We start from the raw sequence: 19,403 nt of genomic DNA on the forward strand, positions 1-19,403 counted from the left end.
CAGCCTGGATGTCACATCACTTTCTCAAACTCAACCTATCCAAAACCGAGCTCATGATATTTCCTCCCTCAGGTGCCGCTTCCCCTGATCTCCCTGTCAAGATCAATGGCTCAACTATCAACCCATCTCCCCATGCCAAGGTCCTAGGTGTAATCCTGGACTCTGAACTAACCTTTCGACCCCACATTCTATCACTATCCAAAGCTTGCCGCCTCTGTCTTCGCAACATCTCCAAGATACGCCCCTTCCTAACCAATGACACCACAAAGCTTCTAATCCACTCCCTGGTCATCTCCCGCCTTGACTACTGCAACTCCCTCCTCATTGGTTTACCTCTAAATAGGCTATCCCCACTTCAGTCCATCATGAACGCTGCGGCCAGGCTCATCCACCACACAAACCGCTCAGCGTCTGCTACACCCCTCTGCCAATCCCTCCATTGGCTGCCACTCAGTCACCGAATTAAATTCAAGATACTAACTATAACTTACAAAGCCATCCACAACCTGGCCCCAGCTACATCTCTAACCTAGTCTCACAATACCAACCTAATCGTTCTCTTCGCTCCTCCCAAGACCTCCTGCTCTCAAACTCCCTTGTCACCTCATCCCACGCTCGCCTTCAGGACTTCTCCAGAGCCTCCCCCATCCTCTGGAATGCTCTACCCCAATCCGTCCGATTTTCTCCTACTTTATCCACTTTCAGACGATCCCTGAAAACTCATCTCTTCAGAGAAGCCTATCTGGCCCCCACCTAACAACTGTACATTTATCTTCTCAATCAACACATCACCCACAGTTATTACCTCTTGTATCTCTTGACCTTCTCTCTTAGATTGTAAGCTCTAAGGAGCAGGGCCCTCTGATTCCTACTGTATCAAATTGTATTGTATTTGTACTGTCTACCCTCAAGTTGTAAAGCGCTACGTAAACTGTTGGCGCTATATAAATACTGTATAATAATAATAATAATATTTATCGCTTAAGACTACATTTTACTGGCACATTCTAGTTTGTCTACATTTTATAGCACCGGCTCTATCCACTCCCTTCTCTCTTTCTGTTTATTTAACTCTCCCCTTTGCTGCCGTTTACTGTGTACAATTGTAAACCATTATTTGGGATACCAATATTGTTTTGCTCTGAAGGCAATTTGTATTCCATTCATTACAATAACTATATATCGTTTGGTATGTCTGTGCATGTCAACTTGTGAATGTATACATTTTACTATAGCAATAAAAAAATTATTCTACATACTTTTCTTAAATTTTGCTTGAACATACACTTTAATAGTACAATCTGTTGGCACCGGATCTCTCACCTTTTTGAACACCAGCCAACTTGTTCATCAAATAAGACTTTCCAGTACGATACAATCCAACAATGGCCACCACAACCAATGGCTGTTTTATCTTGGACAAGATTTCTACCGCTTCAGCATTGACCTGGAGACTTCCATCTTGAAGATTTTCAATGAGATACACTGGAGCCCTCATGTTTATAGCCTCCATCTTTATAGCCTCCGTGTTTATAGCCTCCATCTCTATAGCCTCCATCTCTATATCCTCCATCCTTATATCTAAAAACAAACACAGACGGGTTGATCACAATAAAAAGTGTATCCAAACCAAAGCATGTACAGTGTATGTCAAGTAGAGATGAACGAACTTCGGGTATAGATTGAACATGGATTGTAGGTGACCCCAAGTCATTTGCAGTTTGGGAAAATGGCAAACTATTGTGGCCATCCACGACTATAGCAACCAATTGCCAATAATGCACTTTCTGGCCATAGAATTGCAGCCATGTGGCCTAGAAGGGCCTCTAGTGGAGGTTTTTTTTTTTTTTTTTACTTTCAGCTAGGTTAAAAAATATAGAGTTTTCATGTTTAGCATTATCATTTTTTTTGTTATATCTTATTTTACAAACGTGAAAAATACATTAGACATTAACTATGATGTAGATCTCACTTATAGGTCTATTTGGAGGCCTGATGTGTTTTATTAGACATTCGTGCAATACATGCATTTTTCTTCTACATCAGTGTAACCACTTTTTGGAAATGTAACCCCATAAAGGTATGGAATATAACTGCAAAAGTTGCCATCCTTCCGCAACGCATGTCAGTTGTACTTCGCCCTACTACTCAAACCTTCTCTCTGGAATCTACCAAAGTGGAATTTATTATTTCATTGCTCCAAGGTGAATCTCAGTCCTGGGCCCACCAGATGTTGGAAGCTAACGATGTACTGTTACAAAAGATGTCCACCTTCTTTGATGCAATGACCCAATTATATGATGATCCGCAACGGACCACCACGGGAAAGGCTGCCCTTCATGCACTCCAGCAAGGCCGTAGAATAGCCGAGGACTATGTCACAGACTTTAGACGCTAGAGTGCAGACACCCACTGGAATGATGCAGCCCTGCAACACCAGTTCCACCTAGGCCTATCAGAAAGCCTGAAAGATGAACTAGCCCGTGTCGGAGTACCGAATACCCCGGAGGCCCTGATCACACTGGCTATCCAAATTGACCGACGGCTCCATGAACGACGGTCAGAGAGGTCAGCCCAGCAGTCCCCATCCAGTCCCGCCCAGGTCCCAGCTCCTTTTAACCCTACTTCAGCCAGCTCTGTGTCAGTCCAGTCTGCTCCTGTTAATCCTGCAGCTGAAGCACCGGAGCCCATGAAAATCTGACTTATTCGTCCTTCCTTGTCACCAGATGAACATCTCCATTGGCGGCAGAACAACCTGTGCCTATATTGCGTACTATGCACTACGCTTACTACGCATGTACGTATGAACATGCCCAGCTAAGACACGAAAGTTCCTGTCTTTTGCCCGGAATAACTTGTCTCTGCTATATGCCACTCACCTAGCTCTCCCAATCTACCAGAAAGGGAAATTTCAGTCACCGTGATTATTGACTCAGGAGCATGTAGTTGTATCATTGATCTAAACTTTGCTATGCAACAACATGTTCCACTGCAACCCAAGGCACAAGGTCTGTACGTTTATCTAGGCCAATGGCTCATGCATTAAATCAGAACTTGTAACTCAAGAGACACTTCCTCTGCCTGATGTGACCCTTACCCAGCATAAGGAGATCTTGAGCCTTGACACCATCTCTTCCCTTCTGTTTCCAGTCATCCTAGGACTTTCCTGGCTACAGGCCCATAACCCGCAAATTGATTGGGCCACTGGAAAAATCAACTTTCCATCAACATATTCCCAGCAACACTGCCTGCCAGAGCCTTCCAACACTCCTGCAACCTTACTCTGCATAGACTCTGAGAATGAAACACGACAGGCCATGCCCAAGCCCTACCATGATTATATCGATGTCTTTAGCAAACGGGGGTCTGACGTGCTCCCGCCACATCAGCCATATGACTGCCCCATCGAGTTACTCCCAGGAGCTGAGATTCCTTTTGGTAAAATCTTTCCTCTGTTGGAACGGGAACAGAAAGCTTTGAAAGACTATGTCCAGGAAAATCTAAAAAAAAGGCTTCATCCGGCCTTCTACTTCTCCAGCAGGGGCAGAAATATCTTTTGTAGAAAAAAAGGATCACTCGCTGCGGCCCTGTGTGGATTATTGACAGATCAATAAAATTACGGTAAAGAACTGATATCCACTCCCCCTAGTGCCTGAACTGTTCCAGAAACTGAGATCCGCAACCATCTTTACCAAACTGGATTTACGAGTGGCTTACAATTTGATTCGAATACGGGAAGGAGATGAATGGAAGACGGCCTTCCGCCCTTGATTTGGCCATTTCGAGTACCTAGTAATGCCCTTTGGTCTGTGTAATGCCCCTGCTACCTTCCAGCATTTCATTAATGATGTTTTCAGAGACTTCCTAGACATTTTTATGGTCGTGTATCTGGATAACATTCTGATTTTTTTCCATTTCTCTAGAATTACATCGGGAACATGTCAGAAGTGTGCTGGGTCGACTCTGTCAACACGGCCTCTATGCCAAGAGCGAAAAATGTGAATTTGAACAACACAGCATCCAATTCTTGGGATTAGTCATTTCACCTGCAGGAATTAAAATGGACTCTCAGAAGGTCTCTGCCATCCTGGATTGGCCCACACCAATCAATAAAAAGGGGGTGCAGCACTTTGTGGGGTTCTCAAACTTTTACAGAAGGTTTATCGAGGGCTTTTCTGCCATTATCACCCCTGTTACACAGCTGACCGAGCAGAATACCCGTTTCCATTGGACCCCTAAAGCTAGGGTGCCCACGTGTCCCGGATTGCACTGGAAAATCCCGCAATTAGCAGGTCTGTCCCAGGTCCCGGGCACCCTCATTGCCGGACAATACAGTGTCCCGGAATTGCCCCCCGGCCCTGGACCGATTTGATGCCCTCTAAAATATCCATTGCTGCTGTCATTCACTGACAGCCTGTGGTGGACCCCTGGCTGGTGGGACCCCTTTTACACGAGCCGTTGGCTCAGTGCTCAAATGGTTGCTAGCTGCCGCTCCGCCTCGCATCTAGCAACCAATGGTGGCAAGTAACAAGCTGCATCTAGTGGCAGGCAACAGTGGCAAGTGGTCCCCACTGATCCTGCATTATGGTGAAGTGAACAATTTCATTATATATTACAATGTAGTACAAAACCAGCCATTTGCCCGACAAATCACCCCTAATGCCGATTTCCCGTCAATCCCCGAGTCTACATTCCCCCAACCCCCCCCCCCATCTTTTTTTGGGAATGGGGGCAAGGGGTGGTTGGTGCCGATTCATATCTGGAGAAATGTCTTTAAGACACCTCTATATGAGAAACGAATTTGCAAGCACTATTTTTACTTTACTACAAACTATGCTTTGGCAAAAATGTAAACCTCCTGGTCCTATGTTTTCATTATATGGCATTTTTGAAAGTGTCTCTATTAATATACCGAAATCTTCAGCTGCAGATATATGCCTACTCAAATAGCTAAACTTTTGATCTCTATAAAAGTGGACATATTGTTCTCCTTATTAGGTTTTCACTGCTACTTATCTGAAAGCTGTTCAATTGGGGTGAGTACGAACGTGTGGTTGTTGTTGCGATCCATGTTATGATAACGTTATCATTCTACATAACTATGTGGTGGAGGTATCTATTTTATTTTTTATAAAATATTTTCTAGACGGTGGAATTTATTTATAATAAAGTCATTATTTTTTTTCTAAAAACCAGTTTTTTGTTCCTCCTTGAAGAAGAATCCTCTCCGGGCTGTTTGCCCTCTTTCTCTCTCCATGTGTTTTTTTCTGTATGCATTAATTCTGATTCAGGGGAAAACACCCAGCGTTATTTATAATACTTTCTAGGTGAATGGTTTGTACTTGGGCAGTTGAAGAATTTTTGTTATATATATATTTGTTTCCTACTAATTAATTCTTCTTCTCTGCCCCTGTCTATGCATTAGTTTGATACTTCTTGACAACCTTTCCGTTTTTCTGCACGTATTTTGGAGTTCATCAGACCTTAATATCTAATTCACATTACACCTAATGCCTAACTGTTAAAGCTAATAGCCCAACTCCAGACAAAACTCTTTTTTTGGTTTGGATCTTGTTGGTGGCCATGACCGATGGCCATTGCCTACCACTTAAAGCTGGGAACGTTAGGAAAGAAACTCTCTAATATTCAACCAGGAGATACCTTGCTGTACAATTGGGAAATACTGTAATCCAGTGCCATTGTGACAGCCATGGATGGTACAAAGTAAAGGTAACCGGGATTCAGTCCCTATGGAGACTAGGAAAGCTACCTAAGTTAGGTGATATAATGGAACGCTCTTGTCCAGCAATATTTTGGGTCGATACCAGCATTGCATTACATATACTGTATATCTATATATCTCTATATCTCTCTATCTACCCTGTTTCCCCGAAAATAAGACCTAGCGTGATTGTCGGTGATGGCTGCAATATAAGCCCTACCCCCAAAATAAGCCCTAGTAAAAGTCCTTGTAGGTCTTATTTTCAGGGTAGGGCTCATTTTCGGGGAAACAGGGTAGGGCTTATTTGGGGGGTAGGGCTTATATTGCAGCCATCACTGACACTCACCCTGTTTCCCCAAAAATAAGACCTAGCGTATCTACTGTATCTCCCTATCTATCTATCTATCTATCTATCTATCTATCTATCTATCTATCTATCTATCTATCTATCTATCTATCTATCTATCTATCTATCTATCTATCGCACCAGAAGTATTGCCTTTACACGCACGTGAACTTTAATGACATCCCAGTCTTAGTCTGTAGGGTTCAACTCTTCTGGGAAGGCCGTCCACAAGGTTTAGGAGGGTGTCTATGGGAATGTTTGACCATTCTTCCAGAAGAGCATTTGTGAGGTCAGGCACTGATAGTGGACAAGAAGGCCTGGCTCACAGTCTCCGCTCTAATTCATCCCAAAGGTGTTCTATTGGGTTGAGGTCAGCACTCTGGTCTAAAACCATTTGGTGGAGGGGGGATTATGGTGTGGGGGTTATTTTTCAAGGGTTGGGCTTGGCCCCTTAGTTTCAGTGAAGGGAACTCCTTAAAGCGGTGTTTCCACAAAAAAATTAAAAATAAAATGTAAAATTCAACAGCTACAAATACAGCAGCCCCTGGCTTTTAATAATCGGACACTTACCTGTCCCAGGGTCCAGCGATGTGGGGGATCGAAGCCCCGCTCGTCTCCCCGGCCGTTTGGCGGTGCCGACATTTTAACTGTGGGCACCCGGCTGTGGCTTCACGGCCGGGCACCCACTGCACATGCGCGAGCTACGCTGCACGCCGTAACCTGTCACGTGCCCCAGATGATCGCCTAGAGGGAGGGGGAGAGGTGATCTCCCTTCCTGCGCCAAGGGATGTGACGTCAGGAGCCCAGGCGCTGAAGGAGTCAGACTACGAGGAACCCCCTAGCAACAGGCATTTAGAGGTGGGTAGAAAATTTTTTTTTCTACAAATGTTTTTATTTTATTATTTTTTTTTTAAGCACATTAATACATTTTTTTTTTGGGGTGGAACTCCACTTTAAGGCGTCAGCATATCAAGACATTTTGGACAATTTCATGCTCCCAACTTTGTGGGAACAGTTTTGGGGATGGCCCCTTCCTATTCCAACATGACTGCACACCAGTGCACAAAGCAAGGTCCATAAAGACATGGATGAGTGAGTATGGGGCGGAGGAACTTGACTGGACTTGGACAAGAAGGCTGGCTCGCAGTCTCCGCTCTAATTCATCCCAAAGGTGTTCTATCAGGTTGAGGTCAGGACTCTGTGAAAGCCAGTCAAGTTCCTCCAACCCAAACTCACTCATCAATGTCTTTATGGACCCAAAGAGTGGGACAACTCAATATTGAACCCAACGGACTAAGACTGGGATGCTATTAAAGTTCAGTAGTCCCAATACTTTTAGTAATATAGTGTATATAGCCACCTGGTACTTTGGAAATGCCGATCCAGGCTTGTGGGTGGATCCTGACCATGTGGTTGAGATCTTTTCAGAGCCTGGACAGGGTCTTTGACATCAGCCGACAGCGGGCTTTTGCCCACTGTCGGCTGAAAATGGGTCACAGGAATGCAGAACTAACAGCCCTACTGTGACCCACAGGAGAAGTACAGCCAAAAAAGCTTTGGCTGTACTTCTCTTTTAATTAGTAAGCATGTTTATTTCAACAACTGGAGGCAATAAATGAGTAGATAATCCCATCATCATACTGAAAACGCAGGGATCAGGTGCATACAGTATATGCGGAATGTATAAAATGTTTAGCAGAAATCACACAGATCAGCCTCTAGGTTAGCAAATGAGTGATGACAGGTAGAACTTTGCTTTGGGTGACAACTGCCCTTTTTTTACAAACTCCATTCCTATGGCATGTGATTATTTTAGTAAAAATTAAATGCTGTGAAAGACAGCAGCTTGCTGTATTCATTGAGATCTTTTTTAACTCTCCAGACCACCAAACAAGCGAGAAAGATGGTGTCAGTGGCACAGCGGCGGCTGTTGCTCAAAATTTATTTTTTTAATTTTTTTTGAGGGGGGGGGGCGCAAAGGAACTGAAAAATTCAGAAAAATACTGAAAAAAAAAAAAACATCAATTTCAGCCACTGTGCCCATAAAATGCAGCCACTGTGCCCCATAAAATACAGCCACTGTGCCCATTAAATGCAGCCACTGTGCCCATTAAATGCAGCCACTGTGCCCCATAAAATACAGCCACTGTGCCCATTAAATGCAGCCACTGTGCCCCATAAAATAAAGCCACTGTGCCCATAAAATGCAGCCACTGTGCCCCATAAAATGCAGCCACTGTGCCCATTAAATGCAGCCACTGTGCCCCATTAAATAAAGCCACTGTGCCCCATAAAATACAGCCACTGTGCCCATTAAATGCAGCCACTGTGCCCATAAAATGCAGCCACTGTGTCCCATAAAATACAGCCACTGTGCCCATTAAATGCAGCCACTGTGCCCATAAACTACAGCCACTGTGCCCATAAAATGCAGCCACTGTGCCCCATAAAATACAGCCACTGTGCCCATAAACTGCAGCCACTGTGCCCATAAAATGCAGCCACTGTGCCCCATAAAATACAGCCACTGTGCCCATTAAATGCAGCCACTGTGCCCATCAAATGCAGCCACTGTGCCCATCAAATGCAGCCACTGTGCCCATCATATGCAGCCACTGTGCCCATCATATGCAGCCTCTGTGCCCATCATATGCAGCCACTGTGACCCCCCCGCCCACTCGCCGTTTGGAACTTACCCCATCCTGGTGGCGGGTCAGGCAGTGGGTGACGGCGGTGAGCTGTTGGACATGCAGCGGGCCAGGCGATGGCTCCTGCATCCTCCATGGTTCCCATGCGTCTCTTCTTCCATTCTGCTAGGCGTCCAATAGGGGTGCCTGTGCCTTCAGCCAATCAGGTAACAGGTATTAGACCCGTGCTTCCTGATTGGCGGAGAGGCAGTTCAGTGTTAGAAAAGCAAATATTCATTTTCTTTTCTAACACACCTGGGTGGACTCCGAGCGCAATGCTCTGCACTCAGAGTCCACCTTTTTTGAAGACTATTAAAGCCTCTGGCTCCAATCAGGTGCTTCAAAAAAACACCCCCACCGCTGTAATTCATGCGCCCGGCGTCCAAAAAGGGGCCAGACACCTAAATAGGGGGGGGCTACAGCGGCCATGGATAGATTAATGCTATGCACGAATCTATCCATTTTACATATAGGGGGGAGGCGTGATAGAGGGGGGCGCATCGCCACTGCAGTGGCATGTCATTCATCATGTGTGCGGGGCACTAAGGCCCCCAAGAGAAGGGGGTCCACTGTGCCTTGACACACACATTGCACACACATGGAGTAAATAAAAGTAAGCTGATAATATGTCACTGTGCACCCATAATTTCATCAGAGGGTCTCAAGAGAAGGAAGCAGCCAGGGCCCTTTTTACCTATTTTTCGATGTGCAGAGGCAGCCGGTGCCACATTTGCCAACAATACAAATATAGTTCTGGCTGCTCACAGCCACAGGCAGCCTGCCAGAAAGTGGTATATTAATACAGTTATCTTGCTCCGGCTCCCTCAGCAAGTCCTGAATGAAGAGGATGAGTGTCAGAGAGTTCCCCTGAGCAGACGCCTTGCTGGTGTGCGTCGGTAAACGATGGGGCGCGTTGGCGCGTGCGTGCCCATGCGCGCCGTTGCGGGTGCCGGTGTGCGGGCGCGTGCTTGTGTGCGTGGGTGCGCGTCTGTGTGCGTCGGCGCGCGCGCGCGCACGGCGCTTGGCGCCAATCTGCCTACTTAAGCTGTCAGCACATTTGGCTCGGTGCTGTCCGATCTGCAGCTCCCTGTATCCTTGCACCTGCTTACCTGTTTGAACGTTTGATCTCCTGATTACCCGGCTTGCCCTTTGGATTCTCCTTTGTCTTCTGCCTGCATCTGACCCCGGCTTGTCCTGACTACGAATCTGCCTGCTCATCTGTACCACGCTGCCTGCCTGTTGCCAACCCTGCCTGTGACCTGACCTGCCTGCTCCACTCCTGCTCTGCTGCCTGTGCTTCAGTTGTCTGGTGATCTCCAAACCACCTTCACCTGGATCCTCCTGCTGCTGACCCGCCAGGCTTTCATACCATTCTGTGCTCCCGTGCCTCCTGTCCATACTACCAGGGGCCAGGAACCAGATATGTAAGGGAGGCCTTCCCCTGCTATATCGGGCTCATTGGTCAGGTACGTGGAAGTCTGACAGTATCGGACAGCCATGTCCGAGCCCGAGCAGGGAACCTCCCCCATGGAGGAACTGTGTAGACACCTGGCGGGTCTCACACAAGCCGTGAAGAGCCTTCAGGAAGGCTACACAAGGTTAGAAGAACGAGTCCAAGTCCTGTCTGCTCCTACCTCCTAGAGCATCAGAGGACTATGTGGTGGAATTTAGGCGGTGGAGCTCCGACACAGGTTGGAATGACGCTGCATTGCGTTACCATATCCGCATGGGATTATCTGATCCATTGAAGGATGAGCTGGCACGGGTTGGAATACCCCAAACTTTGGATGAGCTCATCAATCTATCTGTCCAAATCGACCGACACCTTAGGGAGCGCCGCTCTGAGAGATCCACCAGTCAATTCCGCCCTACCTGGATGCTCCCCAAGGTTCCGAGTTCTGCCGGTTCTCTCGGACAGTCTTTTCCTGCACCAGCCACCCCGGTTCTTGATACCCCCGAACCAATGCAGCTTGTTCTTCTCTGTCCTTCTCTCACTCCAGAAGAATGCCAGCGCCGATGAGTCAACAATCTCTGCATGTATTGCGGGGAGACCGGACACTACGTGAGGTCTTGCCCTAACAAGACACGTAAGTCTCGTCCAATTTCTTCAATGTGTGCATCTGCCTTGCCTAATCCTGCTACTCACCTTGCTCTCTCCATCATCTTACAACTACCAGGAAGGAGTATTCCAGACTCGGTCATTATTGACTCAGGAGCTTGCAGCTGTTTTATTGACCTGACCTTCGCTGCCAACCATCACATTCCTCTTCAGCCTAAAACTTGCTGTACATCTGGGACTTGCTGTACATCTCGTTGATGGTTCCTCCCTTCGTTCCGGTCCCGTCACACAGGAGACCGTCCCTTTGCTGGCCACCATGGGCTCCAACCATCAAGAACTCCTGCGTCTGGATGCCATCTCTTCTCCTCTCTTTCCCATCATCTTGGGAATGTCGTGGTTGCAGGCCCATAACCCTAGCATTAAGTGGACCAGTGGCGAAATCAAGCTCCTCTCCAAATATTGCCAGCAGTACTGTCTTCACACTATTCCTGTTGAACCTACCCAACTTCTCTGCCTGGACACTGACTCTGAGTTACAGCAGGTGATCCCTGCGCCCTATCAGGATTTCCTTGATGTATTCAGTAAAAAGGGAGCAGAAACTCTTCCTCCTCACAGGCCTTATGATTGCCCGATAGAGCTTTTACCTGTTCCCTTTGGGAGGATTTTTCCATTGACAGAGCAGGAGTTGGATACCTTAAAAACCTACATTGATGAGAACCTGAAGAAAGGTTTTATTCGCCCATCCACTTCTCCGGCTGGTGCTGGCATATTTTTTGTAGAGAAGAAGGATCGTTCCTTACGTCCTTGTATTGATTATCCGGAACTAAACAAGATAACTATCAAAAACCATTATCCGCTACCTCTAGTGCCTGAACTCTTCCAAAGGCTGGGATCCGAAGTAATTTTCACCAAATTAGATCTCCGTGGTGCCTATAATTTAATTCGTATTCAGGAAGGAGATGAGTGGAAAACGGCCTTCTGTACCCGATTCGGGCACTTTGAATACCGTGTTATGCCCTTCGGCCTGTGCAATGCACCAGCAACGTTTCAACATTTTGTCAATGACATTTTCCATGACTTCCTGGACTTATACGTTATTGTTTAATTAGACGATATCCTGATCTTCTCCTCCTCAGTTACTGATCATCGCAGGCACGTCCGAAACCTCTTAGCTCGACTCAGGTAGCATGGACTTTACGCTAAACCGGAAAAATGTCAATTTGAACTTCAATGCATCCAGTTTCTAGGCCTAATCATTTCTGTCGAGGGTATTAAAATGGACCCCCAAAAGGTATCTGCCATTCTGGATTGGCCCGCTCCCTCCGATAAGAAAGGAGTTCAACGCTTAATGGGCTTCTCTAACTTTTATAGGAAGTTCATCAGGGGCTTCTCTGTAATAATTGCCCCCATCACCGAATTAAGCAAGCAAGGGAACCGTTTCCATTGGTCCCCTAAGGCGCAATCCGCCTTTGAAAAACTCAAAGAGCTATTCACCTCTGCTTCTGTATTGAAACATCCGGATCCTGCTTTACCATTCGTTCTTGAAGTAGATGCTTCAGAGATTGCAGTAGGAGCTGTGCTGTCCCAACGGCAAGGCGCCAAGGCCCTTCTCTACCCAGTGGCTTTTTTCTCTCGCAAGCTCTCCACAGCGGAGAGAAACTATGATGTTGGAGATCGGGAGCTTCTGGCCATCAAGGCCGCTTTGGAGGAGTGGCGTTACTTACTGAAGGGTGCAGCACATCCCATTCTGGTCTACACGGACCACAAGAACCTGGAGTACCTCAGAACGGCCAAGAGATTGAAACCACGGCAGGCAAGGTGGGCTCTATTTTTCTCAAGATTTCAGTTCCATATCACGTACAGACCAGGTTCCAAGGATATCAAACCGGATGCACTATCCCGTATGTTCCTTGATTCTTGCAAATCTTTGCATCCGGACACTATTCTCTCTCCCGGAAATTTTCTGCTACTTCAGGGGGATCTTCTATCCCGAATAAAACTATCCTCTTTGAACTGGACCCCGCTTTCCGGAGATGAGGGCCCAAGATGGCTTATTCTGGCACAAGGGCAAAATTGTGGTCCCTGAGGATCTGAGGGTGGCAGTGTTAGAGCTCTGCCATGACCATAAAATGGCCGGACATTTCGGTGTGCTAAAAACAGCAGAATTGATACAGCGCACATTCTGGTGGCCTCAGTTGGCAAATGATTGTAAAAGCTATGTAGAATCCTGTATTACCTGTGCACAGAGCAAGAATAGCCGGACAAGAGCCTGGGGATTGCTAAGACCGTTACCCGTTCCAGAAAGACCTTGGAAGATGATTTCAATGGACTTCATCGTGGAGCTTCCCCAGGCAGAAGGCTTTTCCACCATCTTCGTCGTCGTAGACAGACTATCCAAAATGGCTCACTTTCTGCCTATGAAAGGCAACCCGAAAGTAGATGAGAAAATCCAGACAGCTGCACTCCAGGAAGATATAATTCAAAAATTATTTATTTATACTTTCATGAGCATATAGCATACAAAACACTATGGCAGAAGGTACAGGCAATCAGCTAACGCGTTTCGCACTTATGCTAAGTGCTTACTCATAGCTAACAATAAGAGAAGTGAGACCACATTTATATTTTCTCTTGGGAATCATGTGACTATTTGATAATGGCAAAATCTGCATCAGGTGCAATGTGTCAGTGAGAAATGTGTGCACCTGTTTATAGACAGCCAGTGCTATAGATTAAAAGAAGATTCACCATTTTTCACATGTTATTTAATCATTCACATTATCTAGTTTTTAATCTTTAATTCTTATTTTTATTTTTCAATTCCAAATCTGTTTTAATATTTACAATTCCCATCAGGTTCTTATTTTCCCATCCCTTACACACATTTAATATATTTTCACAGGAATCTTCTTTTAATCTATAGCACTGGCTGTCTATAAACAGGTGCACACATTTCTCACTGACACATTGCACCTGATGCAGATATTGCCATTATCAAATAGTCACATGATTCCCAAAATTCCCAGAAAATATAAATGTGGTCTCACTTCTCTTATTGTTAGCTATGAGTAAGCACTTAGTATAAGTGCGAATCGTGTTAGCTGATTGCCTGTACCTTCTGCCATAGTGTTTTGTATGCTATATGCTCATGAAAGTATAAATACCATCCCCAGACTAATGGGCAGACGGAGAGAACGAATCAGACTTTGGAGCAGTATCTCCGCTGTTTTTCTACATTCTCACAGGATGACTGGGTCTCACTTCTGCCTATTGCTGAGTTTTCCTACAATAACTCTTTGCATTCTGCCATTTTTTGACAATTACGGCTTTCACCCATCTTTCCTGCCCAGGTCTTTACCCGAGTGTGCTATCCCTGCGGTCTCAGAAACCATGGACTTCTTCCTTACCAACAACAAACTCTTGCAGGAAACCATGGCTAAGACCCAAGAGTATAATAAGAAGATGTTTGATAGGAAGAAGCAGGGAGAGCTTATCCTGGAACCCGGCAACCAAGTTTGGCTGTCCACAACCAGTCTAAGAATGGTTTGCCCCTCAAGGAAGCTGGGCCCTAAGTTTATGGGTCCGTTCTCAGTTAAAAAGAAGATTAACGACGTAACTTACGAACTCAACTTACCCGGTACCCTGAAGATCCATCCGGTCTTTCATATATCGCTGTTGAAGCCTGTTATACCCAATACCTTTACTGGCCGAAATACTGATCCACCAGAGCCCATAATCATTAATAACGAGGAAGAGTTTGAAGTGGAGGCTATTCTGGACTGTAGGAAAAGGCACAATCAGATGCAATACCTAATCAAGTGGAGGGGGTATGGACCGGAAGATAATTCCTGAGAGCCGGAAAGCAATCTACATGCCGAAGAGCTCTTGAGGGCTTTCAGGAGTGCCCACACCACCAGATTGGCTCAGTTGGACATCCGGAGGCTGCCCTTGAGGGGGGGCACTGTCACGTGCCCGTGCGCGCCGTTGCGGGTGGCGGTGTGCCGGCGCGTGCGTGTGTGCGTGGGCGTGCGCCTGTGCGTGTCGGCATGTGCGCGCACACAGCGCTTGGCGCCAATCTGCCTACTTAAGCTGTCAGCACATTTGGCTCGGTGCTGTCCGATCTGCAGCTCCCTGTATCCTTACACCTGCTTACCTGTCTGAACGTTTGATCTCCTGATTACCCGGCTTGCCCTTTGGATTCTCCCTTGTCTTCTGCCTGCATCTGACCCCGGCTTGTCCTGACTACGAATCTGCCTGCTCATCTGTACCACGCTGCCCGCCTGTTGCCAACCCTGCCTGTGACCTGACCTGCCTGCTCCACTCCTGCTCTGCACCTGCTGCCTGTGCTTCAGTTCTCTGGTGATCTCAAAACCACCTTCACCTGGATCCTCCTGCTGCTGACCCGCCAGGCTCTCATACCATTCTGTGCTCCCGTGCCTCCTGTCCATACTACCAGGGGCCAGGAACCAGATACGTAAGGGTGGCCTTCCCCTGCTATATCAGGCTCATCGGTCAGGTACGTGGAAGTCTGACAATGAGGTTCTGTCTGAGAGTAGGAGAGTCAGCTTGCCCAGGAGTAGAGCTGTATCTGCTCTACTCCACCACACTCCTCTCAGCTCCTCCCTCACTCCACTGCCTGTCCAATCCCACACTCTGCTTCCCATTTGTTTCTGCCCCAACCACACCCTCACCACACCCTCACCACACCCTCACTCAACTAGGTTGCCACTTTTTCTTCAAGCCAAACCCGAACACTTTAGCGGCGCATAGCAATATTGTTTCCTTCTTACTATACACTATAGGATAACAGACCTGGGACACCTTTGGGCGCTCCAAAGAGAATAGTAATGCGGCTTACATAGTTCCCCCTCACCCTCCTGTCAAGTCCTTTTCCTGACCACATTCCTCTCTGAATATTGTGTCCCGGTTTCAGGGGGGCTGAAACCCGGACACATGATTTAAATCCCGGACTGTTCGGGTGAGACCCTACACTCAACCCCCACGCATGCAATGCACACTGTGCTTTGAAAGGGGTTTTGTGGGGAGCCGGACAGCAGATATGAAACTGCTAACTGGGTAACTACCACAACCTGATCCACCCTGGGGGAGGGAGGGTCATTAGTCTTTACTAGTGAGTGAACCTTATGCACACAGAACAACCTAACCCCTCTTTTCCCCATCTCTCTCCTTTCCCCTCTTTCTCTCTCCCCCCCTCTTCCCACTCTCCCCTCTTTTTCTTCCTACCTCTTACTTTCTCTGAACCTATTCTACCCCCTCTTTTGCTCAGGCTCTCTTACTCCCCCCCCTTCTCCCCATTTTACTTGCTACATTTTTTACTGTCAATTATGAGTTGAGTTGCATCTTGATATAGCGCAGTCCTTTACCCCAAAGGGTCCCAATGCGATTACAAACACATACACATATACACATACTAGGGCCAATTTATAGACAGGATCTGATTAACCTACCAGCATATCTTTGGAGTGTGGGAGGAAACCGGAGTACCTGGAGGAAACCCACACAGGCACAGGGAGAACATGCAAACTCCAGGCAGATGGTGTCGTGGTTGAAATTTGAACCAGCGACCCTATTGCTGCTAGGTGAGAATGATAACCACAACACCACTGGGCTGCCCAATTATCCTTTGTTCTGAGGTTTATGTTTGTATCTGTGAGATTGTCAATTGTGGCACAGTAGTTAGGAGTATATTTTTCAGTGGTGGTCCGTAATGCAGGACGCCGGGGCTCGGCCCCCTTATCCATGAGTCTGGCCTCCTAATCTACATGCGGGGCGCCGGACGCATGGCTTGCAATAGGTCTTTTTTTTTTTTTTTGCACGTGATTAGAGCCAGAGGCTCTAATAGGCTTCAAAAAATGGTGGGCTCGGGGTGCAGATCACTGTGCCTCAAGCCCACCCAGTTGTATGACAACAGTGAATGAATATTTGCTATTGTCTTCCTGATTCTCCTCCCGGCCAATCAGGAAGCGGGTCCTGAGACACATTTCCCAATTGGAAACTTCCCCCAAGGAGGAGACGCGGGGGGAAGCCGCCGCCCGTCACCCAGAGGGAAGTGAGGCTGGTAACCATCCGACCAAGGGGCGGGGGGGGAGTAAACCGACCAACCGGGAGGGGGTGGCTGTGGGTGCATTGTTTGCTGCCCCCCCCCAAAAAAATATACCACCAGCCACCACTTTTTTTGTTAGTAAAGGACTGGCATAGGCATGCAGTAGTGTATTTAGTGACTAAGCTCAGGTTCTGACTATGGCAACCATTTGCCACAACGTGCTCCATGCACTGAAGCATGTATTTTTCTTTCACTTCCAAAATTTTCCCAGGTCTTTCACAATCCTAGTCATGCTTGCATTTTTGTCACGCTCACTTTTTAATTGTAAAGCCAGCCAGATTACTTGTTATGGATATTGTTAATGTTTACATATTGTAAAAATGGAAAACTCCCGCGCTCTGAAAAAGGCCTATACTAAGGAACACTGCTGCAACACCTGTGTGACTGATCCAAACAGACAAAAATGTATAAAGTGAAGGAAGTGGTAGTTGCGCTGTGACAAAAGGAAAGGGGAAGTGGAAGGTGGAAGGGGCTGAATAAAGTAGATAGAGAGGTGAAAGCGGCCGAAATGGATGCGGCCACAAATGCACTAAAAAAAAACATACAATGGAATAACAAAGGTACTAACATGGGTTGAATAACCAAAAAAATTACAAGATATATGTAAATAACAGTGATAAAACACTCAAAACTGTCCAGGTGGATAGGGGCTAGTATCAAAACTAGCACATAGTGACAAATCAAAAAGCTGAATGTGATAAATCCATATGGGTAAGCGTATGACAGTCCCACCACCAAGTGGTAAAAAATTCCAAGAAAAGGGAAAAAATCTTCAGTGAAAACACCTCCGTGTCCGCAAGCAGCTCACCTTACTGCTGTAAGGTATACAGCATGTACTTAGTTGCAAACCACGGGCAAGCATAGATATCCCATCCGATTTTTGAGGCGATTCCAATAGTGGATATGCAGGACGGTATATGAAAGAAATGACATAAACAGAAATGTAGTGTAACTCTGTGACGACAAAAGTTAGAGGGGGCGGAACGCAGAAAGGGGGTGCACTCACTTTTTGAAAATGAGTGTGGGCATCAATCCACGAAGTTCATATGTCTCAGTTGGTATCTTCAGTCAGTTCCCGCTCCTCAATGCTCGTCACATAGGGTGAATGTATGTGGGGTATAGGGAGAAAGCGCTCTGATGAAGTCACGTGATGTGACGATACGCGTCAGGATTGGAGCACAGGATACTGTCACAAACTGACGGCAGGAGACGAGCTCGGCACTCGTGGATGCTATGTACCGCAGTTTACTTCTAAATGTGAGTTTACCATACTGTTTTAATAAATTGTTTTTTTTTTATACAGGTTTATGCTATGTGAGAAATTATATAGGTATCCTGAGTGATAATCCGCCCTTCAATCAAAAATACCTCCACTGCGCCACCAAATAGTGTAAAAAAAATACACAAATGTGATTGTGTGAATGAATCAATAAATACAGAGCTGCCCCTTTAAAATAAATAACATAAAATAACGATTTGATCTTACATATCTGTACACTCAAACGACCCCTCCTACAATTGCAATCCCATGATTAAGTCAACCTATGACGAAACATGTCGGGGGCGTGGCTGTGATGTGTGGCGTGTAACGCTGGAAGCCGCATTGTAGGAGAGGTGATTCGATTGCACGGAGGGCCATTGATGAAGGGGTGAGATCGGAAGTCTAGCACTAGCACACCTCGGGTCCGCCGTGACCGTCAGTGTTATTTGTGTATCCACTGAGTTTCTGGATCTACTGTGAACTGCACTTTATTTCTGCTGTTTTGAATCTTTTAAAATGTGAGTGATTTTTCAAAGATTGCAGTGGTTTTAATAAATTTGCTGTGCTGGTTTACACTATTGGAGCACTTCATTATTTTTCATGTGGACCGATTCTATCATACACTGTGGGATATCGAATTGATCTGATTACCCTGGAGTGTGGTAAACAAGCGATTTTTGCCTTGCATGAAAGTGCTGGCAATTGGAATCGGTGAGTGTGATTCTATAGGGAGTGGATTCACGTATCACGGTGGTGAGGTGGAAGACACGCGGAAGTCACTGATTTATCAAGATTTCAAATTTCTGTCACATTTTTTTGTCACACTATTTTGGACTGATTATTTGTTCACTATATATGGACTATTTTTTGATACACTAGTGGAATCATGCACATGTAACACATGGTGAATTGGTTACACACCTAATGATTCTGTTATATTTATATTGATCTGGTGTGCAATTTATTGTGATTCCCATTTGGCACACTGGTTTGCGTTTGATATACATAGCACATTATCTGTTTTATATTGGTATAGAAATTATTTTGCACTGAGAGGAAATGGAGCGCCTCTCATTTTTTCATATATGTCTGTAGGAGGGGTCGTTTGAGTGTACAGATACGTAAGATCAAATAGTTATTTTATGCTATGTGCGCTTTCTCCCTATACCCCACATACATTCACCCTATTTTATTCACCCTGTTT

General features: G+C 46.1%; 1 protein-coding gene across 2 annotated transcripts in view; it reads right to left on the reverse strand.

Annotated features, from left to right (window-relative positions):
* Positions 1-19,403, reverse strand: part of LOC141148192 (guanylate-binding protein 5-like) — a 123,605-nt gene that overhangs the window by 83,015 nt on the left and 21,187 nt on the right. For both annotated transcript variants that reach the window (XM_073635402.1, XM_073635401.1), the window contains exon 2: positions 1,324-1,581. In XM_073635402.1, the coding sequence (XP_073491503.1) occupies positions 1,324-1,573 (250 nt within the window). In that variant the 5' untranslated portion in view covers positions 1,574-1,581. The remainder of the gene's footprint in view (positions 1-1,323; positions 1,582-19,403) is intronic.

This window comes from Aquarana catesbeiana, linkage group LG06 (assembly GCF_042186555.1).
Source record: "Aquarana catesbeiana isolate 2022-GZ linkage group LG06, ASM4218655v1, whole genome shotgun sequence".
NCBI classification, from domain to species: Eukaryota; Metazoa; Chordata; class Amphibia; order Anura; family Ranidae; genus Aquarana; species Aquarana catesbeiana.